Genomic DNA, 24,275 nt, shown 5'->3' with positions numbered 1-24,275 from the left:
GGGTTTTTTTTTTTTTTTTTTTTGCATGAGAAGTTGAGAGAAAAAAATATTAGGGCAAGGAGGTTAGAAAATTGAAAAGGCTCTTGAATGCAGGTCTCTGTGTATACACTTACTGGGCTTTAAGCAGATAACATGACATGTTCTGGGGGAAGTTGAAGCTAGTTAGTATGTAAAGACTAGCATGAAAGAGTGGGTGGTGGGTAAACAGATTAGAAGCAGTGTACATCATGATAAAGGTCTGCCCTGGTGTCTTGCGAATTGGAGGATGAAGGGTGGATATTGGTAGCAGTGGAAGGATTAACAGTTGTAGATAGCTAACAGTTGGATTCCAGAGCAAGGAGGTATGGTTCTGTGGGTGTTATCCTTTTCAGATTCCAAACATCTTCAAAGATTGTGAGGCATCAGTAGGAAGAAAAAAGGCAACTGAGAAAAGAATTGGCTTGGGGGTTCTGTTAGTCCGCTTGGGCTGTAGTAGTAGAATACCAAACCCTGGGTAGACTAAAAAACAAAAAATTCACTTTCAGTTCTGAAGGTTGGAAGTCCACGATAAGATGCTGCAGGGGTGTTTTCTGGGGAGACATCTCTTTTTGTCTCATAGTGCTATCTTCTCACCATTTCTTCATATGGCCTATGTGGGTGTGTGTGGGTGTGTGTGTGTGTGTGTGTGTGTGTGTGTGTGTGTGTAGAAAGACAAAACCTCTTTTCTCTCTTTTTTTTTCCCCCTGAGTACCAGTGATCAAATTCAGAACTCTGTACTTTCGAGTCAGGCAGCAGCACCACTGAACTAAATCCCCGACCCTTTTCTCTTCTTATTGGACACTAGTCCTATTGGATAGGGTGTTGGCTTATGATCTCCTTTAATCTTCCTTATTTCCTTAAAGTCCTTCTCTCCAATATATAGTCTCATTGAAGATTAGGATTTCAGCACATAAATTTTGGAGATATAATTCAGTCCACAACAGAAGTAAAGGTTTTTAATTTCTCTGGAGATGCTCAGAAATGAGCCTCATTTCTTAGAATTTCTAATCTACAGTTTTTCTTTTTCAGTATAGAAGGAAAATGCTTTCTGATCTTTCCATTTAGTCAAGGCTTCCGTTCCCACCCAGGTGATTCAGTTTCCAACTTGCGCATTTTTCCCCTTTCACCCTGTACAGCATTTTCTGCCTAACTCTAGATTTGGATTTTGATGGTTGATACATAATTGGTTTCTTCTCTAACCTCTTCAATGTTAATAGTCTGACCTTATGTTACAAAGTGCTCTAAAGGCACTGTGTTTAAGCTTTAAAAGCCACTTAAATATGACATGGAGTTAAAAAGTGCAGAGGGTCTTAGCAGTGTTCGCACTGAATATCTGTTGACGTTGGAGCCCTTCTGAGACCTGCAGGTCCCCGTTATCCAAGAACATTAGGAGGTCAAGTGTTCATCATGGAACCTGTGATACTTGTGTTGGAAATGCTAAGAAATATGAGGCTTGGGTGTTTTGTTTGTTTGTGTATTTGTTTTGTGTACCTGTCCAGAGCATACACGCAGCAAATCACAGCTTCTTAAATGAGGTTCTAGTTTTCTAACTACAGTAAAGGGAAAATTAGCTGTACTCTCATATGTAAAATATAAAACCAAAGCTCTGGGAAGAATAGAGAATACCCAGTTCTATTAGTTAGTCAGTTTACAGTTATTGGCCACAACTTGGTTAACTCTTGTTTTTCTGTCTCTTTAGGATAACCCCTGGAGATGTATACCTTTTTTCTTTGGTTTTTTGACACAGGGTCTCACTGTGAAACTGAGACTGATGTGGGAATCACTATGTAGCCCAGGCTGGTCTTGAACTCACAGCGATCCTCCTGCCTCAGCCTCCTGCCTCAGCCTCCTGAGTGCTGAGATTACAGGTGTGCGCCACCTTGCTGGCTTGAGATGTACGCCTTTAACTTTGTCCTTGTGAAGAACTATAGTTGGACTTTTAGCTTTTTTTTTTTCTTTTAGCTTTCTTTATGTTCAGTTTATAGGCATTTTTGAGATGAGATGAAAGATTCCAGTTCCTTCAGTGAGGTCTTTAGTGTGGGCTCATTTTGTTTGAAAATGAATTCCCAAAGCAGCCAGTGTGCCTGTGATTAATCCTAAGTAGAAAACCTCGTCCAAAGCCAAAAACATATTTTTGTTTTACCTGCAGAAAAACAGACACAGAATGGGAATAAGGATGTGTGGGTCTCTGAGAATGTAGATTCAAATGGTTTGGTGAAAACATCCCGGTTTTTTAGTCAGTCAGGTGTTTCAGTATATTTTTCTGCCCTCTCACATTTTTTCAGTCACAAGCATTTATTTCAAGAATCCTTCTCTGACTTCTCACTGGTATTTATTATACCTGATAGATCTATTTTGTTTTCAGTACAAGTGAGCAGCAGTAGCACCTATCACTTTTAAAAAATGGCTTTCCAGCCAAAAAATGATTGAGGAGAAAACTTCTTGCTTGCTGAAAAGCTTTTTAAAATTCTTAACAGCAGCTGCTATTTTGTGTGTGTCATATGGATCATCCAAGAATTATAGCTTATTTTCCTTTGAAAACTTTGGTTTCAGATATTAGAACTGCATTGATTACTTTACCCTAGAAACATAGTTCCTCTGACCTTTGAGTGTAGAGATCTATAAGTTCAAAAGATGGTAAAATGAGCCCTTAGAAAAAACATCAGATGTTCAAATATCTTTTAAAAAAATTTTGTGATATTTGCTAAAGGTATGAATAAGAAGTGAACTATTTCTATAATGAGAGTCTATCCCTCTTCCAGAATGTTTTATTTCCTTTTTTTGAGGGGAATAGGAGAAAGCTATACTAGTCACCAGTTCATGTTTTTATCATAATGATTACAGTGACAGGTAGTACATATAACAAATTATTTAGGAAGCCATTTCTTTTCATTTAGATTGTGGTTCTCAGAATCACTTAGCTAAGGGATTACCTACTGAGTGTGTGAAAGTCATCTTAAAACAGAATGAGATTGGTGAAAATGAAAGTTGAATAGAAAATTCTGTAGGGAACCAAGTTTTATCATTTTATAGGTTTCCGGTTTTAAATTCAGAGGGTTTTTCGAGTAATAATTGAAAGTTTAACCAAATCCTAGTACCAAATTTAACTGTCTCCTAAATAATACTTGCCCCCAAGAATTCAGTTGAGGATATGTAATCATGTATTGTCTATAAATGATATAAGTGTAATATATCATTTAATATATAAAGTAACTATGAAAAAGTTGGATGCCTTTCACTAGTTTCTGATTATTGTTCTTGACAGTGGATAAGTCTACTTGTCTTACTGAAGATTTTTTACAGTGGCTCTCAGTCTTGGCTGTACATTAGAATCAAAATAAAACTATTGGGAAAAGAAGCTTTCAAAGATAACTACAACATCAAAACTTTGGCAAATAAACTGGGTCATGTGGGATCATTTTGAAATTTCAGTGGCTTAGATTTTTTGAAAGTCCTCATTTTCCTCTCACTAGTTTTTTGCTAGTACATTTATTTGTGTGTGTTTGTCTTATAGGCTTCCAGTCTTATTTTCTCTTCGTTGGTAAAGTTAGGGTGAGTTCCATTTTTACCTTGAAGTTTAATTTTCTTCCTCCAAGCTGCTTATAGCTTCAGGGTGACTTTCTGAATGATACATTCTACTTCCAGTGATAAAGTATATAGATCAACACTAGTTGAAATGTGTGACTGTCTTTGTATTTTTAAAAAATGAGTTTTTATTGCACTAAATTTTTTAAGAGTAGGGAATTCTTTCCCTCTAAACTCTCACTTTTATTCTTCTGATAGGTCAGTAATCATCTTTAGGTTGTCAGGTCTGTGACTTAGGGCCTATATGTATTTCTAAATATTTATGTCTTATGAATCTCAGTATGAAGTAAGCATCCACCCAAATGTCTTTACTGGAATAGTGTGGACTATATATAAAATGTCTCAGGATAAATTAGATCTTTACTGCTTGCATTATTTTGATAAAATGAGGTATCATCATTTTAATTTTCTTATATTTCTTCACTTTCTTGGAATATAATTTTGATTTTTAAACTTTTTTCTGTTACTCTTTTACAAACTGCACATAATATGGGCTTTCGTGGCAGTTATTTTGGAAGGTGACTTTTCTTCGGTAACAGAGATGAATGCTCCTGTACAGACACAAATGTTTCTGATGTCCTTGGAAAGATTTAGAATTCTCTCAAGTTCAGCCAGCTTGAGATAGTCAGTGTCCAAAATAGAGTGTAGCATCAGTGAAGACCAGCGGAGCTGTTTTTCCAGTAGATCAGTCAGCATTCTTGGTAACCCCATCTCTTCAAGGGTGACCTCATCCGGTGACTGCCAAGGACATAAAAGTATAGAATTCCTGCCAGGTCACCACCTCTTCTTTGGGATATAAATTAAGTGAGGTGGTTGAGATAAGCCTCCTTGGAGTGGGATCCGGTGTATCTCCTGGAAGAATTTCATAAATTGATGAACTATTTTCTCTAGTTTTTTTTGCGGGGGGGGCGTGGAGCCAGGATCGAGCTCAATTCCTTGCATTTGCGAGGCAGGTGCCGGAACCACAATCCCTGGCCTTTCTCTAGTTTTGATCTGTTATTCTGCTCAGACTGGAGCTGGTCACACACATCTCAAAGGCTGACCCAGACTGTAGGCAGCTGCTAATTAATTGGCAGAATAGGTCCAGTTTTCTGTTTTGTAGCTGATTAATACCTGGAGTGGGGGTTTGGATTAATGTAATGTGATGCAGTAAAGGTTGAGTTATATAATGGCTCCAGGTTGAAGGGGACTTTCCCCTTGTCCCCCCCCCCATTATCCTTTAAAAAAACACAATGAAAACTTTGGAAAATATAGGATTAAATATTAATGTTTAATTTTAATGACATTTGATTTTTAAGGGTGGCTGTAATAACTAAAAATCTGTAAGATCTTTTTTTTTTTATGTCCCAGGACACAGAACTCATGAAAATTTTCAAGTGACAGTATACTTTAATCTGTACCTAGATCCACTTATTTCAAGACTGTTCAGTTACATGAATACAACTTCATAACTTCTGCCCTGTGTGTCTTTCTTGATAAACACTTACTTTCTTGGTCAATGAACAGTGCTGTTATGAACTACCTGTAAACAGCTTTCTACACTTCGCTATTCTTCTAACAGTTCCTTGATGTTCCTTTGTATAAAGCTAAGTGCAATAGAAAATAAAAATGTGAGTCCGATATGGTGAGGTGCTATTGGGTTTGCTAGCCTGGGGTTTTGACAAGGAAGGGCATTTAAAATAATTTGGCAAAAAATAAATACATAAAAATAATTTGGCATATTTTCTATTATCACAATCATTTCTTAGATGCTTCCAAATCCACAGTGGGATGTCTATAATTTTAGAAGAATAACGGAAGACATTTCACTTTATGGAAAACTTACTACATTGCTGTTTGCCCTGAGCTGGCAATATTTTTTTCCCCACAAAGTCCAGTGAAGTTCACTTAGCTCTGCTTATTTTACCTGCAGATGTTCTTTCTTGTACATTGTCGATTCATGGAGTTGTCATTTTTTCCAGGTGAATTTCCTGATTAAAAAGCTCATTGGCAGTGTGATATAATGGGGCTTACAGACTGGTAATCCACCTTTGCCCCATTTGGATCAGAGGCACCTGAGTGAATATCTGGGCTTCATTTCCTTCATTGAAAAAAAGCAGTGGTCGAAAATGGAAAGGGTTCAGGATCTCTCTAGCTTCTAACATTTTCATAGTTGTTACATTCTGCCTGTGTAGCTTCCGTGCCACTGCATGTAGCAGTGTCTCTAGGAAAAGATTCCTCAGGACTGGGGCTAGGTCATAATTTTTCCTTCTACCCTCAATGGCTAGCACGTGGCGTGTCACCATCTTCTGCCCTCTAAAGACAAAATGCATTCAGATATGTTTCTTAGAATTAGTTTTCTGCAGACGTCAGTTTTCTAGAAAGTTTTGTTTTGATCATTCTTTCGATTTTATTCCCATAACATCCTATTTTTCTTTATGGCATATGAATGCAGTGTTAAACTTAGTCTTTTCCTTTGGCTTGTTTAATATCTATCCCTCCCAGTAAGTTCTCCGCATGCTTGTTTTGTTTGTGCTGTGTATTCTCCCCAGCAGTGTCTGATACATAGTAGCCATTTGTTAAATGGTTGAGTCTCTGTGTCTTAATCTCCTCTTGAAATTGGACAACAGATAACCTAGTACACATGCCCTTTGTCTGTTCTGAAACTTTTCCTCTCTGACATCCAGATACTATAATCCCTCTTTCGCACTCATACCAGATTGTGTTCTGTGTTGTAGTTCTACATGTGTTGTTGTTTCCTAGACAGTAAGTGGGAACTGCTTATTTGAGTCATCTAGAGTACCTATCCAGAACCGTGCCCTGCATATAATGGGAGTTACATGGGAGTTAGGATGAATGCAGATGTCTTTGTCTTTCAAGTGTGTTGATGTTTGAGGCAAATCTATTTTTTTCCTGTATCCTTTGAGTTGTGACTAACATCTTATTTGGAAGCTCTGTTTCCAGGATCTTTAGCTCGTTTATTCAGTAACAAACCTTGTTTTCAGGTTAGTACAGTATGTGGCCATTCTGTAGTTATTCAGAGCTGTCCTGGCTTTTCATACTCTCTGAAGTTATGTGTTTCCTCAGTGTTCCTCAGTTATGTGTTCCTCTTTGGTCTTGACTTTCAGTTATTCCATTTAAGTGGTTCCCAGATTGTGAGCTGAAATCTTGCTGTTTTCCATTTTCTGCACTTATTTACCTGCTACTTTCTCTTTGGCTATTTCTATTTTGGGAACTGAAGCGTAAGAGATGAGGCAAGGATAATTTTGTCCAAAGAATCATCTGGAAGTTGAACAACTTTACCACTCCAGAGAGTAGCAGGTGATTACCTTTTACAAGTATTGCAGTAAATTCTTGGTATTTCCTGCCCTTTTAAGGTGTGAGTATATCAGATGCCTAGAAAATAAGTTAGGTAATCCCTGTTCCCAAATATTTTTCATTTAGTATCTTGAGGTATCTGGGGACTAGCTGGAACTAATGGGAGAGGAGATTGTCTAGGAAGAGAGAGGAAACACTATATAGTGAAAGAAATGATTAAGATTAAAAATCAGTCAGTGGTCACTGAGCTACTAAAAAACGGTTGAGGACTGGCAGCCATTATCTTTGGATTTCATGAAAGCTTGTATTACTTTCTTGCCCCTTTTCATGTCTTTGTTAGTTATCTGCTAACATGGGACCTGAGAAAGAGATACAGTATCCTGTTCTCGGAGGCCGCTCCTAAGCCTGACAGTGGTGTGGAATCTCAAGCTCCAAATTTCCTACATGCTATGTAATATTGAGATGCATCCATTCTTGGCTTTTATTTATTTGAAAATCTTAACTCTTTTGAAGAACCAAAGTCTTTGTTTTATTTTATTTTTTGTTTCTATTTGTGTTGGGGACTGGAGCTAGGGTCTTGCACATGCTAAGAGCTCCATGGAGCTGGACACCCTCAGCCCAACCTTTCATGTAATAGAAATCGATGCAGTTAGTTCTCATGTTTAGGTAGAGAAGATAGTAGCTGTATTTGGGAGCTCTAGTTTAGTAGGCATAATTTTCATTTGAGCTTAGACTGATTCATGGCAGTTAATTCTGTAACCTTGGACTTAATGATATCCATAGTGGTGTGTGCTAAGAGCTGTATCTCATATCTGATGTTCACATATTCTAGATTTAACTCTTAGGAGGTCACACAGTAAACTGGCCAAAAAATATCACGGGGAAATGAATATACAAAGACTCATAGGGGGTTAATTCTTAATTTTTTTCCTAATTGGAGGTATTTGATACATGAAAAGTCATTTTCTAAGTTTATTAGATTAAAAATTTATCTTTAAGGGAAGATGACAGGCAGGTGTCAAGGGAGAACTGCAGCACTTACTATTGTCTAAATTTAAGTAAAATTTGAGAACTTCAAAATCTGTTCTGTAGAGTGTAACTAAATCACTGTTTTTGAATCATATACTAGATTAGTAAACAAGTGTAAGACGACTGTTGCAGTGTACTATGCAGTTCCTGTGGAGTTTTGCAAAATAGGTTATATGCTTTGCACATTTAGGAGTCATGCTTTATCTCATGACAGAAATTGGACTGGAAATTCAAGGGACTTTATTGGGAGGAGGAAGGAAATTACCACAGATTCTGAGGGTGAAAAAGGCAATAGCATTAAAATAATATGCTGCAATCTTGAAAATTTCCAGTTGATGGAGAATAATGTGCCATATAAAATCTTCAATTTTGGAGTTCCTCCAGCGATTTAGTTTTGCTGTGCCTTTTTAGTTAAGGAAAAGAGACAAAAAATAGTTTTATCTTGGTCTTTGCCTAAAATTACTTAAATTTTGAACATTAAAAGTTCAGGGGATTCTTGGAGGGCTGTCATTATCCACTTTGTGGTGGTGTCTTCTCTTTGTTCCTGCCTCTTATAGAAAACTCTCTATTTCTAGATAATAGGAAGGGATAGAGAGTTAATTACCTGAGAATTTTAACCAAATTGTAATTGCTCTGATTTTGTGATGAACTTAGAGATAGTCTAATAGTAGTACTTTGAAAACATAATACAGGTAATAAAACAGCAGTTTTGGGGGTATGAAAGTGCATCCATTCTGCTTCTAAAGAAATCAGCTCCTTTTAGTGTATTGCCCCCATCCCCCCTCCAACGGTTCATTTACCTTTCTGTAGTATAAATCAGCCAATCTCTAGTAGGTCTTTGCTTTCTACCTTTCCTGCCTTCAAAGAATTTCTGCAAGCCCTGGAACCTTGTGTTAGTTCCACCACCTGCCTGCCCCCTTTGCTGGTTTGAAACCAGTTTTCATAGAAATCTATCTAGGTACATTGAAGGCACCAGAAAAAGTGTGAAAAAAGATGTCTTTACACCTCTGTACTGTTCCTTCTTACCCTCTGCTCCACCTCCTGAATATAATTTGTGGTATACCATGAAGCAGATTTTAGAGAGTTTAATGTGGAAGTTTGTTTAATGTTAATCAAGGGCTTCTGATGTAATGCAAAGTGATTTTTATCTTTTTGTGTGTGTGCATGGCTTTCGTTCTACCCCCAACCTAGGGACAGAGCACTTAATGTGTGCTTTTTCTCTTTCTGGTATCAGAGTAAGTAAGTCTGAATTAACTTTCTCTTCAGCTGTTCCCCAGGAGGGACAGGATATACTTACTTTTTTTTCTCATTGAGTTTATTGGTACATTTTAGGTATACAGTGCAGTTACATTCATTATTGGGATCTTGTATCTTTACATGACAGGTCTTGGTTCTCATTTTTTCCCCCTTGTCCCTGCCCTCCCTTCACTCCCTCCTTCCCTCCCCATTTACAAACACTTTATTTCCATTTTTTGATTTTCTCCTATTTTTTTCTTTTCCCTTATTACCTTGCCCCTACCCTTCCCACTTTCCCTACACCTTTAGCCCTTTTCTTCCTATTGAACACTGTCACTTATCTCATTAGGATCTTATGTACTATTATAGTTTTTCTCACCAGAGAAGCTATTCAGTATTTACACATGCGACTTATTTATTTCACTTAGGAGTAAGGATATACTTAATTTTAAAAAAATTTTATTTTATTTTTTTGGGGGATAAGATGACTTTCTGCTCTAAATCCAGGGAAATACAATATAGACATACCAAAATGGATCCTATTTTAGAGTGCTTTGAATCTTATATTAGTAACACAGCCTTGATGTTTTCTTTTTGGCCTTATTTGTTGTTATGCTTATTTAGTAACATTTTCATAGAAGACTAGATCTAAAAATTAAAGATCCTTAATTTAGCATGACCAGGCATGTCTGAAGCAGTTAGATTCACTCCCACCCCAACCCATTTTTAGTTGCATCTTTGTGTTACCTGCAGTGAAGTTTCCAAGCACGCTCTGCTATGGATGCTGACCCCTAGCCCCAGTTCTTTGGCCTTCTGCATCTGTACCAGTGTGACAAAACTCTGTCTACTCTTCAGCATGATTGAATAGGAGGCTGTGATATTCTTTTACGTGGGATCTTGTCCTAGCAGGGATCAGGACGTCAAAGCACTAGTGGAAAAACATACCTCATTTATAAAGGCAACTCCATGAACAGTAGCGCCATGCCAATGTGGACTCTGTTGCCACCTTCCATACCAGATTTTAAAAAGGAAATGTAAAATTGTTAAAGTTTTAAATATTGAACATGACTAATAATTAAAAAAACATTGGATAGACAAAATCACATGTTTACAGACTAACTCCATCCTCTGGCTTCTTGTCTTGACTCGTTTTGCAGGTCTTTGTGTTTTCATCTGTCCTTCCATTTGTCTTTCTCACAAGAAGACAGCTTGTGCATGATCATAGGTGGTTTCCCACAACTATTTTTTGTTACCTTTCTTTTTTTTAATTTCAAACATGATCCTGTAACCTCTTTGCATCTTTGTGTATGAATTATTTAAGCAGTCTCGCTTTCATTTTTGAATTTTTTGATTTTACTAGCCATCAACTCTGCCACTTATTTAAATATATAGTGTATTAAGAAGACCTCTGGCTCTTCTACTCCGTATTCTTCTTCCTGTTCAGGACTGCTGTTGGGTCTTGTTCACCATACCATTATGGATATGATGACCTTTTCATCATGAAGAATGTCACAAGTGGCCACCTGGCGGATGGTTCTGTTGGTCTTAGTTCATGTGTAACTAACTTGATAGATAAAAAGATGCACTTGTTTTTTGGTCAGATCTTAATACAAGAAGACTGTTGACTTTATTCTCAGCAACTCAAAATCAGGTCATTTTCAGTTAGAGCAATAAGTTACTTTTGAAAACTGCTGCTGAGATGTGGACTGTGGTAATGATTGTTCTTTCTTAGTCTGATGGGGGTAATATTGAATGCTTTGCTGCAGTGGAAGTTTTCTTTAATTTCGATTTACCATTTTGCTTCTACCTTAGTAATTTTCTTTCCCCTCACCCTTCTTCCTCTTATTGCAATGGATGAAGAATTCTTGTGTCTTGGATTCCAAGGCCTCCAGTCCCTAGGTCTTAGTATGAATCCTGGATGCGAGCTTTATATGAAATGGCTTTAAAAATATATATGTGGGGCTGGGGATTTAGCTCAGTGGTGTCGCCGCCTGCCTTGCAAGTGCAAGATCCTGAGTTTAATCCTGGGTACCAAAAACAGAACAAAATAAAAGCATATGTGGGTGGGGCAGAGAGTATAGATTACATTTCTAAGCATCGTCCTTCCCTAGTAGTGATTCTCAATCAGAGGTTAGCAATCAAAATCAAGTTAAGGAACTCTTTTAAAAATATCTAAGACTACTGCTTCTCGGCCTTTTGTCTAAGATCAAATGTAAAATATCTAAGACTGAGTACATTTGACTGGATCTCCACATTCTTTATAGAAAAAGTGAAAAGATTGGGATTGGGGTCATTTGGACCTTTAGAAAAAAGGTCCTTCGTCCAAATCACCTGAGATTAAGGTAGTGGATGATGGTGATTTTTCTCCTTTCAGGCTGATCTGCCAGAGATTACAGTCATAACGGGTCTAAGCTAGGTAGTGGGTACAAGCCTTGTCAGTGGCAGAAGACTTCTTTTACTGCCAAATATTTTGCCTGTTAAATCTTAGAAACTTTTCATAGCTCAAATTGTAGCAGGAAATGGGTGTTCAGAAACTTTAAATGGGAAAAACTTTAGCCTGCTCTTGGTAATTTCAAACTTTTGTAGGGAGGCATCTAGTTTAATGTTAAATGTATTGTGAATACTATGCATAATCTATTATTTTCTAGCATTTTAAACCCCGGGAAGAAAAATGCTCTCCCTCCCCTCTTCTCTCTCTCACCCCCCATCTTTCTTTTGTTTTTGCTCACATATTTCTCCAAACTCAGATGCTTAAGGTAAGGTAGTAGTTTCCATAGCAGCAGTGACTTTCCCCCTTTGTCTTTCTCTTAGTGAAATATTTAACATAGGTCTGCGTGAGAGATTATTGTTTCTGGTTATGGATTCTTCAAGGTTTCCATGCATGCCTTTGACTTCTTGGAGAAAGATTGTCCAGGAGAGGCTCTATGAAAGGTAGAAAGTGTTTTGGATGCCTTTGTTTTCTTAGTGGTTAGCTTAGTTCCTTGGCACGTCCAGTGAATCAGGGAGGTTACTTTCTGGCCTTGGGTAGTTTCTTCTGTACTCTTCTTCTTGATGATAGTCTGTACAGTAGATCTTACCTGGGCTGGAGGACACGAGTGTTAAACTCGGTTGTGGTCCTGGTTTCACACACTGTTAATGAAATTTGCTTATTTTAAACTGATATGATGAAAATGGACTGTTCCTGTCAACTTGCCCTTTGTCACTAAGGTTTACATTGTTTTAAAAAAGGCTTGTCTGTAGAAATTTTAAAAAATGCTTATTCAGTTTAAAGCTTGAGTTTATACTGTAAGAATTAGTAACTGTATCTGGGCAGGGGGTGTGTATGTGTTACTAGTGGATCATGACTGCCTACTGTAATCAGTGTTCTCTTTTATATACAACCTGAGATGACTTTAACTCCTTCAGGCACATAAGGCTATGATGAAAAGTCTCCCCAAAAGTCTGCTTGGAAGCCAGGTGTGTTGGTGCATGCCTATAATCTTAGCACTTGGCAAGCTGAGTCAGGAGGGTTGCTGCAAGTTTGAGGACAGCCTGAACTACGTAGTGAGACCCTGTGTGCTTGGGAAGGAATGTAAAACCACATGGATAAGTAAGTGAGTAGTTTTTCACTTGCCATCTTGAATTGCCTGTCAGGGTCATCATCTTTCTTTTTGCTTCTCTGCATTTATTACCAAGGAGACAAGGGTAAGTGAGGCTCATGAGGTATGTGCAGGATGTAGCAGCACAGAGGAGTTGTGCGGCCAAGCTCACAGGAGGCTTGCTAAAGGCACTGTGCCCCCTTTTCTTATGCTGAGGATGTTTCTTTTAGTCAGGGGAAGAAAGGTAGTGAGGCTTTTGCAGATTGAGAAAAGAGAGAAAAAAAGAGGTTGAGTAACAGTGGGAAGCAGCCTGGGGTAGGAGGAACTAGAGGAGTTTGTTAGATCTTATTGTGTGTCCGGGGAGCAGTGGGCATGTGGATGGAGAGATAAGTAGGAATGAGGTCAAGTTAGATATCTCATGAGGGAGCTGCAATGTCGCTTTGTAGGCAGTGTGGATTCAGCAAAAGCCTTACAAAGAGAAATAGTTGTGGGTTGCTGATCGTTTTTGGGTAGATCACAGTGCCATGAATGGAAGGTAGACTTTTGAGAAAGCCTAGATGAAGAGAGAGTAGCTAGAAGGCTATAGGTGGAGGCCCAGCCCTGTGATACTCATGTTCTGAAATCTTCATTTGTAAATTGAAGGTAATGTGAATAGCTCATAGTGTGCACAAGAGGATTAAATGAGATTTTATTTGTAAAATCTCTAGCTTGAGGCCTGGGATAGAATAAGGAATCAGTAAATACTAGTTTATTTTTCTTTTTCTCTCCTGCCTTCTTTTAGTCACAGGTATCATTCCATTCTACTGCGGAAGGCAGTCTTTCTGTCTGAACCTCATTTTTGTAGCAAAAACTATTCAAAACTGTGGAGAATTTCAAACAGCACCTTACTATTTTGATTAACCGTAATCTTCAGACCAGTTCCTGCAGGCTTAGACAAATAATGTTTAAATTCAGGTTATTATGAAAATCATGATGGCAGAAAGGTGTTAGATGACTGCATAGTCTTATATGTATATATACTATATTTAGGTCACTGACTTGATTCTTGAATTGTAGACCCTCAGACACCATGTAATAAATCTCATAATGTGCATGTTATCAATCTAGATACTAGACCATAATCATGGATGAGATCTCTAGGTCACGTCTTTGTATTGTAAATAATTCAAATGTAAGTTGAAGATACATAGATCACCCTTAGAGTTCTAATTATCATTTAAATGTTAAAATCCCAAGAGCCTGAGCAGCTGAGCAAGAGAAGACAGAGCTGGGGAGGAGGGAAGTACCAGTACTTTTTTGAGGGGAAGGGCATGTAAGTTTAAAAGTAAGATACATTAAAATAGACAAGCCTGTAATTCAAATATGAAACACTTAAAACTATTGGCACCCTGCATATTTAAATACAGTCTTTGGAGTTCTGAGGTTAAACACTAGCAATTTAAGTAAAAATTGCTATTTTTCGTAGTCACCATTTGTAATTGTGTGTTAAATGTATTTAACGCAGCATCTGCTTCTGAGGCCCAGGACAGGAGGTGATAGTCATGGTGAGAAGTCTGCATATTGTACTTTCTGTACAGCGTTCCCTTTTTATATTAAGAAGCTCCCAGCAGAATCCTGTAACCTTGTTGCGCATTTAAATGTTGGGGAATGGGAAGGGGAACCAAGCCTTGACCTGAAAGACAGATGAACTTGTTTTCTGTGGTAGCATTTCAAAGAGGCATCTTCCTTTGTTCAACAATGATAATAGCCCCTAAGAGTCACTTAGCACTTCAGAGCTATATAGTGCTTTGACTACTGTCAAAATATATGTACATAACAAAAGCTTTTAAAGAGAACATAACCCTTTCTCCCCCTTTCCAGAGTGGAAATAATTCAAAGGCCAAATGTCTTTGTAGCTTGAATTTTAAGAAAAATTTCTAAAAAAGTGGCCTGTGTTTATATCTGTACTCTTTCCCCTCTTAAGCCTATGGGAGTTGCACTACTCTTGAGCAACACTTGGGAATATGCATGTCCATACTTTTGCTGCATAATTCACCTCTAACTCACTCTTATGAACTGTGTGTGTGTGTGGTACCAGGGATCGAACTCAGGTCCTTGCGCTTGCAAGGCAGGCCACTCTTACGAACTTTTTAAAGTCCAAGTCTGCTTCACTTTAGTGATACTAAGGTAAGATGTGAAGTAGGAAGTCTGAAATAGAAGTAAGTAATAGGAGTATATGCCTGCATGAATGTGGATGAGACCTGAGGCTAAGAGGTACCCATTCTTTAGTTAATAGCATTAACTTCTTTTTAAAGCATTAAGTCTTTTACATTCTTAGCAGATTAAAGAAATCTCCTCCCCTTTTTGGAATCACTATAAATAAACCAACACTTCAGTTGAATGAAAATTCTTGTCTTTTACTTGAAATGTAATAACCACAAATTTATTTAACATAAAAAGTCACATACATATACAGGCTTTTTTAGAATATAGTTTTTAAAGAAGTCTCTTTTGGGGAAGAAGAGCTGGACCAAACTAAATGAAATAAAGTACCTTTTTTGGTGTGGGTGTGAATCTTTTTTTTTTTTTTTTTTAAGATGCCCCATCTATCCTTACCAAATAATTCCTATTTATGTGCATAAATCTAATGTATGCATCTCTTGAGCATGTAGGAATGTATATGCATCAACTCAAAATGAAAATATTTCATGGGAATATATGGGTAAGATGATCTGCATTTCTGAGAGGAAGGAAGCTGGCAGTCTGTACTGATCAAGGATTTCAATGGACAGAGGAAGAGTACATTGCTGTCTCTCATCCCCGCCTTGCATTTTTCCTGGGGATAACTTTTCAGTTCTCTAGAGTCCTAAGAAATATTTGTAACCTTCAAGCTTTATGAAGGAGCTACTACTTATACCTTGTTGACCTTTTAGATGCTTTTATTTTGTTACAAGCTTCTTGGGGTTAAACACTAAGTATAGCATTTATTTTTCTTTATAACTCCTGCTAAATGAAAGCAAAGGAAATGTTAGTCTAAATTGCCAGATGGAGGATTATGGCCCATTATAACATTTTTGACTTAAGAAGTTGTATTTGTGTCCATAAACCTTCCCTGTCTTATATTCTCGTTAAAATGAGGCATTCTCATGCTGGAGCTTAAATATGACAGTATTTTAGTGTCTATCCTAGAGTGAACCTATGTTTTCAATCTACCTAATAAAAACACTGAGCTACTGGGATTAATTTGAGGATTTCCAATCAGGCTTTTCCAACTTATACTACACTGAGGGCGTTCTGATAGAAGTGACTTTTGTAGATGAATGCAAAGTTAATCCAATTTCTATATTTATTTCTAAGTTAACTATCGTAATTTTACACTCTGAATCTATCTGCCTATACTCAGCAAAAACTCAGATACAAGAACTGGGGGGAGGGGAAGTAGTGGATTTTATTCTTATTGTACTCATGTCCCTTTCTAAGTTTTATAGCCAAATAGTGGCATGGAAATTAATTATGCCTACAGAGGTTGGAATGATCACCAGAAGGTACCAGTTTAGCATATTTTTATCTATAACCAGAACTGTGTTTTTTTTTTTTTTTTTTTTGGTAATGGGGATTGAAGTTGGTCCTTTCTGCTTGCAATGCTGGCAGCAGAACCATTGAGCCAAATCCCCATCTCTAGGTCTGTGTGAACTCATGGCTTATAACCTGTATTACTCCAGAAGTATATAAATGACTCTATTGAAAAATATAGATTGTGATGGTGCATGCCTGTAATCCCAGCACCCTGGAGTCTGAGGCAGGAAGATTACCATGAGTTTGAGGCCTGCCTGGGCCAACCTGAACTACGTAGTGAGACCCTGTCTCAAGAAAAAAGAAAGAAAAGAAGGAAGGAAGGTAGGGAAGGAAAAGAGAGATATACAAGTTACCTTCACAAAATGTAATTTTTTATTACCTTTTTCCACTTAATTTTTAGAACTTTGAGGGGGAGGTTTGAGAAATTTTCTTATTTTGATCTCTGAGTGGTTTAAGGGAGCTCTCATGGATCAGTTTCTGACATATTGTGTTTAGTAGTTGCACCTTTTAAGTTACTGATTTTTTAATTTTACATTTGCTGTTAAATGAATTGGTTGCTGAATCCTTTTGTGAAGAATCCATACACACAGTGAATAATTTGATGTACTATTTATAAACTGAGGTTTTTGTACATTGAGTTTCCTTAAAGAGGACATTTTCCATTTCCTTTAAGACGGATCTCTATAGAAGTTCTTTCTTTACTTATTGTTCTTTTATCCTTAGTTTCTAGCATATAATAAGTGTTTTCATGGCTTGTTTGAATGTAAGCAGTTGGACTCTAAGCCAACTCTTTATGATGGATTTAAACAGTTTACTGATATAATTAAAGCATAGTACATCACTAATGTGTTTCTTTCTCAGCATATCGAGAATCTGACAGCTTTTTCCCTGACATCACCTTAGGCAAACTTACTGTCACTCTACCTCTGGATTACGGCAGTTGCTGCTTGGCTAGTCCAACTGCTTCCAAATTTGCTGAGTCCTCCTGCACACTGACGACACACAGCTTACTTTCATGGTAGCTGCATGCTACTCTTTTGCTCAAAATCTTTTATGGTTTCCTTTTTTTCTTTTGGTAGCCTTCAAGGCCCTATGTGGTTTGGTCTCATTCCTCTTTGACTCGTCTCCACCTATTCTCCCTGTACCTGTATGCTGTTCTACAAAGCAGGCGAGCTTTATCTTGGCAGGTCTCTCAGCCTGGAGTGTTCCTTTTCTATGTATCTCCATAGAGCTGTATTTGTATCTATTATACCTGTAATGGATTACTGTAAACTTAGTGGCTTAACACAAACTTGTTATCTTAGAGTTATGAAGGTCAGGAGTCTATCCAAAGTGAGTCTCAGGGGACTAAGATGAAGATGTTGGTTGGCATTCCTTCTGGAGGCTCTAGGGAAGAATGTTTCCTTGCCTTTTCTGGCAGTTCGAGTCTGCCAGTCTTCCTTGGCTGGTGGCCCCTTTCACAGTCTTTCTTTCCATGGTGCATTGCTCTGATGCTGACTTTCTCTTCTCTGTGTTTACTCATAAGGACCCATGTAGAACCTTGGTGTAGTCCAGGATGCTCTTCTTTTTTCAACATCAACTGATTAGCAATCTTAAATCTATTTTCAACCTGAATTCCCTCTTGCCATATAGCATGACATATTCATAGATTTTGCTGAGTAGAATATGAACATGGGGTGGGAGGAAGGTGGACATGGTATCTATATTACAACAGCCAGCTCACATCTCTCTTAGATCTTGGCTCAAAGCTTACTTTCTCAATAAATTCTTTTTGCCTTTTTTTTCTGGTACCAGGGATCAAACTCAGGACCTTGAGATTGTGAGGCAGGTGCAGTGCCACTGAGCTAAATCCCTGGACCCTAAAAGGTTCTTTTTAATACCTAAGTATAGCATTCCCCATCTCTGCATTCGCAACCTCGTTTACTGTGCTCTACACTTTCATTTATTCTCCAGCACATTTATTTTTGGCTAGTGTATTATTTCCTTTTGTATGTTCATTCTATGACTGCAGCACACATGTCTGATTACAGATATACATTCTATGATACTTACATCTTCATTGCCATGCCTAAGACTCTTCAATCACCTAAGATTCTTTAGCTGATGAATGTTGCATGCTATCTTACTTACTTTTGTCATTGCTGAGGAAAAATACCTAACACCTAAAGTTAAAGGAGGAAAAGTTTATTTGGCTTTCAGTTTGTAGAGGACTCAGCCCATAATTGGCTTGCTCCAAGGCAGGGTGAATTGACAGAGGAGAGACAGTTTATGGTGGCCAGAAGGTAGCAAAGCAACAAGGGAACCCTAACAGCATCTTTCTGTCTGTTTTATCCAGATTGTTGGAATTAGGGCTGTGCCAAAACAATCTATATATTTGTTTTGTAGCCCCATACCCTTTATCCCAGCATCACACACTTTAGATTTAGTCACCACTGAAAAAGCCACCTATAACTGCATGAGGCTTTGAGGGAACATCTAGACCCAAACCATAATACATGCCAATATTTGCTGAATAAATGAGCAAGCTATGAAGCATAGGCCACCTTTTCCCCACCAAATCTTTACTTTGTCATTGTTCACCATGTGTGGCTATAATAAACCTATAGTAAAAGGAAAGACTTGGGACCCTACATGCGTCATCTTAACTTTGTAGCCTCAAAGTTTTTAATCCCACCAGCTTGGAACTACAAATCCTGAGAAAGCCTGGAGTCAGAGAGTATGTACTTTGTAGGAGCCATAAAGGCCAAGAGACAGTGCTTACTGCCAAAGAATGTTTTTCTGTGACTTCTGCAGCTGTTTAGGGTGCTGTTTGTGGCAGCTCTTGGACTCTTGTTATCCCTATGACCAAAAATCTGAGTTTTATGTTGAAGAATCCATTGAGCTGATGAGACAATTAAAATGGTGTGGGTAGGCTGGGGCATAGGCTGAGATTGAGTGATTGTAGGATTGAGAAAATCTCATGAAGTTTAAAGCCACAAATTATTTTAGGAACCACAAAGCAAAAGGGTTTAAAGAAAGCAATCTAATGGCTCAGCCTTGCCAGTGACATACTAGCCCTGTAATTAAAGTGCTTGTTTGACTGTTTTCTTCCTTATTCAGTAAAGCCAGAAATGAATTGTAAATATACCATTTTAATGATTTGCATGCAAAATGTACTTTTGCTCTAGGAACTGTGTATCGTAGACAGAGGACACTGTTTGCTGCTTACCAAGCTCTCATATATAAGCATATGTTATACATTCTATTTGTTATTCACTGTGTCTTAGTTCCCTGCCTTGAGTTCCTCAGAAGAAGATATTTCTCTCTTTTTTGGTACCGGGGATTGAACTCGGGTCCTTGCACTTGCAAGGCAGGCCACCAAACCGCTGAGCTAAATCCCTGGCCCGAGGAAGATGTTTCTTAGTGAAGATGCAAGTGGTTTTTTTTGCCAGATTTAGCATTTTCTATGTCTTTTTTTTTCAGACAGGGTCATGCTATGTACTTCAGGCTGGCCTTGAATTAACTATGTAGCTCAGGCAGGCCTGGAACTTGGTTGGGCCTCCTGAGTGCTGGGATTACATGTGTACCACCATGCCTAGCCTCGGTTTAGCTTTTAAATTTTAGAGACACATGTATTCTCTTTACCTCATAACTTGGCCTTTTGAGAGAGACTTATGTGGTCAGAGAGAAGGTACTAGACCCATTCTTTCCTGGTGCTGTGCTACTTGAGGTATTAAAAAACTTTCTAGTTGCAGGTAAATCTGGAGGCCAACATCATTTTACCCAAATTGGACCATTTTGTATATGAGAGAAATGCTTGCCCTTGCCTCTTGTCACTCTTTTCAGCAACATTATCATTTGTTTGCCTTCATTCTAATCAGTGTTCAGCCATGTGAGATCCAAAATTTAAGAATGATGGGGTTCTAAAACACTTTTGTGTCAAAATTCAGTTTTTCATTTTTGTTTTTTGCATTTACCTTTACTTCTGTCATTTCCTAAAGTTGTACTCAGTCTCACAGATCATATCTCCATAACCTTGCTGGCCAGTGGCTTGGAACAGACTTATGCCATGTTTTTGGATTTGTCTTGACTTCTATATTTTCATAGTTGGCAAGTCGATGCGAGAGATTTTTGAAATAAAAGTACACCTCTGCTCACTTAAAAGATAAGTGGGTTTCCTTTGTTGTATCCTGTAACAGACATTTGGCTTTCAGTGGGAGAGGGTGGCTGATGCAGTGTGCCAAAGATGGAAAATATGGAGTTGGCATAGAAAAACTACCTTTAGGGAGGTGGTTTGCATTTTCACTCTGCAGTTTTTGAAGAAACTGTTCTTGTCCTTAGCTTATACAAATCTATGAAATAGGGATGGTGGGGTGGATCAGGGTGTGGACTTTGTGTGCAGGTGGAACTGTTAAGGACAAAGAGAGTAAGGCACTGGACTGTGTGGGATAAGGAAATGCTCAGATTTTTTTTTTTGTGGGGGGGTCACCTGAATAAACAGGCCTGGTAAATCATCTCAAATGTTTACACCATTCATACTGAGTAGCTTGCACTTAATTTGATGGGCAATAGGAAGCTGTGGGTGTATGGTTTAGGAAAGTCTTCCTGCAAATACAGTTTGTTAGCGTGGATTAGGTCGAGGAGGGATTTTTGGGAAGCTGTGATTTGGTGAACTAGGGGAAGGAAGAGCCCAGATCAGGACAGTAACCATAGCAATGGAGTGATAGGGATGACTAAATCAGGCTCACCAGGGGCTATGAAGTGGTCATTATAGCAGTCTTGCTGTGACTTCAACCCATGAGGTCTGATTCTCCAATTCCAGAAATTTCTAGGCTGTGGAAACTTTTTTTTTCTTGAAGACATTATATTAAATTAATTTAATGTGAATTCTTGGAATATATTTAGGATGTTTTTGATTAGCAGTCTGTCTTGTAGATGACTGTCTGCAGTTTTGACAAAAGTGAAGAGCTGATTATTATAGTTTGTGGAATTAATTTTTTTTAAACTGGGATGATTGGAAAGAGGCTTTTTATGTTCTCCTATACGAGTAGGAAGCTGTTGGACCATTTGACTTTTTTGGCATGGCGGGGGGGTACCAGGGTTTGAACTCGGGACCCTGCACTTGTGAGGCAGGCCTGGTACCCATTTTGACTTCTTAATGTTTTTGATAGGAGAAATAAATAGCTTGGTCTTACAATTCCACTATTATAAGAAACTGTTGATAATAAAGTATGAAGAAGGTCATTTAAATTAATAAAATTCAGAACCAAGGATTTAGCTCAGTGGTGCTGCCCCTTGCCTTGAAAGTGCAAGGTCCTAAGTTTGTTCCCCAGTACCCCCCAAAAAATTAATAAAATTCAGTTTAAAAATACTTGTGGCCTTTTGGAAGTAAACTTTGTGAGTGAAAAGATAGAGGCCATCTTCCTCTCCGCTTGTAAATAAAATCCATGTTCCTCCCCACTCAACTAACTTCTCTTTATTATCTCTTGGAGGCAATTAAGATGTGGAATATTCTAAATTTATGCTAAAGTGCCTTATTACCTGGCAAATTAACAGGAAGAAAAACAGTCTGAATCAGCACAATTGATGTCTAAATTAAGAGAGAATATTATATTGAAACATTACTTGTAGAACCTTAAAATTAATGGCTTTGATTCACTTGAATATGGCCTTTTTTCCCTTCCAAATAGTTTCAGAGCCAGTGGAATCTATAAATAGTGCACAGCCTGGTTGCCTGTGGTAGATTGAGTAGAGCAGAATCACCTGTCCTTAAGTGAAGGGGAAGTAGCCTTACATTTTTAGTAACTGAATTGTTGGCCAGCATAAAGGTAAGGGCCATGCGAGCAACTTATTTATAACTTTCCATAAAGATGTATGTCTGCCTGAAGCAGAAGAGACTGTCTAGGGTGCCTGAAATGTAAAAGTGCAGTAGCATCATTTTCCATATACAGCCTTCCTAGCTGTTTGGTTCAGTAAAGTGATTGTTCGCTTCCCTGGGGTTTTCAAAAAGAGAGTGTCAGTAGATTAGCTCATTAGTGTCCACTTCCTATGGAATAGAAGGCACTGAGGCCATTACAGTATATTTGAATCTATGGTTTTATGTAGTAAGGAATGTTGAGTTATTAGCTCCTAAGGGTATTCTGGGCATAAATTTAGGCATAGTTTAAACCTGTTGGGTGTGGCCCTCCTGTCCTCATGCAGTCTAGCCACAACTGAGTCTTGTTAAAACTTTTCCTGAAAGCTGGATATGGAGGCCCATGCCTATAATTCCAGAACTTGGGAGGCTGAGGTAGGAAAATTGCTAAGACTTTGAAGCCAACCTGGGCTACATAGTAAGTTGAAAGCCAGCCTAAACTACATCGTGAGATCCTATTTCAAAAACAACAACAATTTTTTTGTGTGGATACAAAGCATTTTCCCTTTTCACAGGTACAGTTTACCTATTTATCTGAAAAGTAAAGAACATAGGGTCAGGATGAATTCTTTGGCTGCAGTGGGAGAGGGAAAAAGTAAAACATTTACATGGCATCCTGTAAAGAGTATGTTAGACCCTTTTGGTAGATGCCAGAAAATAGAATCTATTGTTCATGTCATTGGTATCATTGCTAGCATCCTGAGTAAACCACTTAGCTAGGTTTAAGGATGAAATTTTTAAATCCCGAAAGTATAGGAGAGATTTTAGGCCCTCTTTTATTACTCATTGTTTACAGAGGCTACATTTTCTGATTGTTATGTTGACTATTTAAAGCATCTGCATATAGGGCTAGAAAATAAACTTTGCCTTTTGTGCCAATATTGTGGTTCTGTTTAGAATTCGGGCAAGTTGTAATAAGTGGTGAATGGCCCATTAACCATATTGGAGGCCTCATAGCAGCACTAATTTCAAATCGTGCTGGGTTTACAATTTACATATTAAAAATGTTCACTTGATTTTGTTCAGGGACAAAGCTGATATCCTATACAAGCATTACTCCAAACAATGCTATTTATTGGTTCAATTATTTCAATTGAAAAATGCTGGTTTACTGCCTCTTCGTATATGTGAACAACTCTCGGTGAAATGTTAGCAAGTACTTTGATTATGTGGCAGAATAACCTCACAGGGTTTCGATTCACTTTTAATTTTAAGTCCCAGGATTAAGGATCATTTGTAGTATAATGTAACAGTGTGGGCAAATACAGCTTCTCTTAATGCCCTTTTGATATTTTGGGGAAGGAGTGCTTTTATGCAAAGCAGTCGCTTATGAATTGCATGACCGCTTTTTCTCATTACAAAATTTCATTCACATTTCCTCCCTTCTCCCAAATTCTTAAGAGAAAGGGCAGCATGCAGTATTTTGCTTTATTTTATTTTATTTTATTTTCGAGATGTGGTTCAAGGTAGCTCTTTAGGAGAGATGCCAAGATAACTAGTTAGTATTCTTTTAAAATCAGGCTCTTAATTAAAAATGCTTACATTTGTGCAGGAAAACTACATGTTAAAATGAATTTGGAAAGATTAGATTGGAATTGCCTCAAATTCAATTAAGCCACACTGCATGGACGTGCTGGGAATATCAATACAGTCACTGTAAATTTTGTACGAACTGATTTGTTGCATTATCTTGCTCATCTAACGTACGGTACTTTTTGTGTCCATATTGCAGACGGCAACTCCAAACTAACATGGCAGTCAGACTGTGTGATGTGGCTTCTCTGCTTAGAAGTGGTTCGTGGGCAGCAGAGCCTTGGACCGGGGTCTGTGGGATTTTTCTTAAATTCTGTAGGCTACTTTTTTTAGCATGTTCCAGGGGTGCGGAGGCCATACCAAACACTTGAACCTTTCATTTGGCGTACTAATTATTCTTACATTTAACCTATTATGGTATGGCCATCATTAGGACTTAAAAGCACATTGCAATTTCAACTAGTGGTATTTGCAGATCAGAACCATGTTTTTGTATGTAATGTTTTATAATCTAAATTAGGATTTAGTGCAGACTCAAAAGATGAGCTTTT

The 24,275-nt window shown here is 38.0% G+C and overlaps 1 protein-coding gene across 21 annotated transcripts in view; it reads left to right on the top strand.

Annotated features, from left to right (window-relative positions):
- The window catches only part of Elavl2 (ELAV like RNA binding protein 2), a 168,747-nt gene that overhangs the window by 57,386 nt on the left and 87,086 nt on the right, over nt 1-24,275 (top strand). For 9 of the 21 annotated variants that reach the window (XM_010626989.2, XM_033759155.1, XM_010626995.2 and 6 more), the window contains one exon: nt 23,924-24,014. The exons of 6 other annotated variants lie outside the window; for them this stretch is intronic. In XM_010626989.2, the coding sequence (XP_010625291.1) occupies nt 23,924-24,014 (91 nt within the window). Of the gene's footprint in view, nt 1-23,923; nt 24,040-24,275 lie in introns of those variants that run through there. 6 more of the 21 variants (XM_033759154.1, XM_033759152.1, XM_033759153.1 and 3 more) reach the window with 1 other exon arrangement.

This window comes from Fukomys damarensis, unplaced genomic scaffold, assembly GCF_012274545.1.
Source record: "Fukomys damarensis isolate Sample0158 unplaced genomic scaffold, DMR_v1.0_HiC HiC_scaffold_36, whole genome shotgun sequence".
Classification (NCBI taxonomy): Eukaryota; Metazoa; Chordata; class Mammalia; order Rodentia; family Bathyergidae; genus Fukomys; species Fukomys damarensis.
This window is presented reverse-complemented; position numbering and strand designations above follow the sequence as displayed.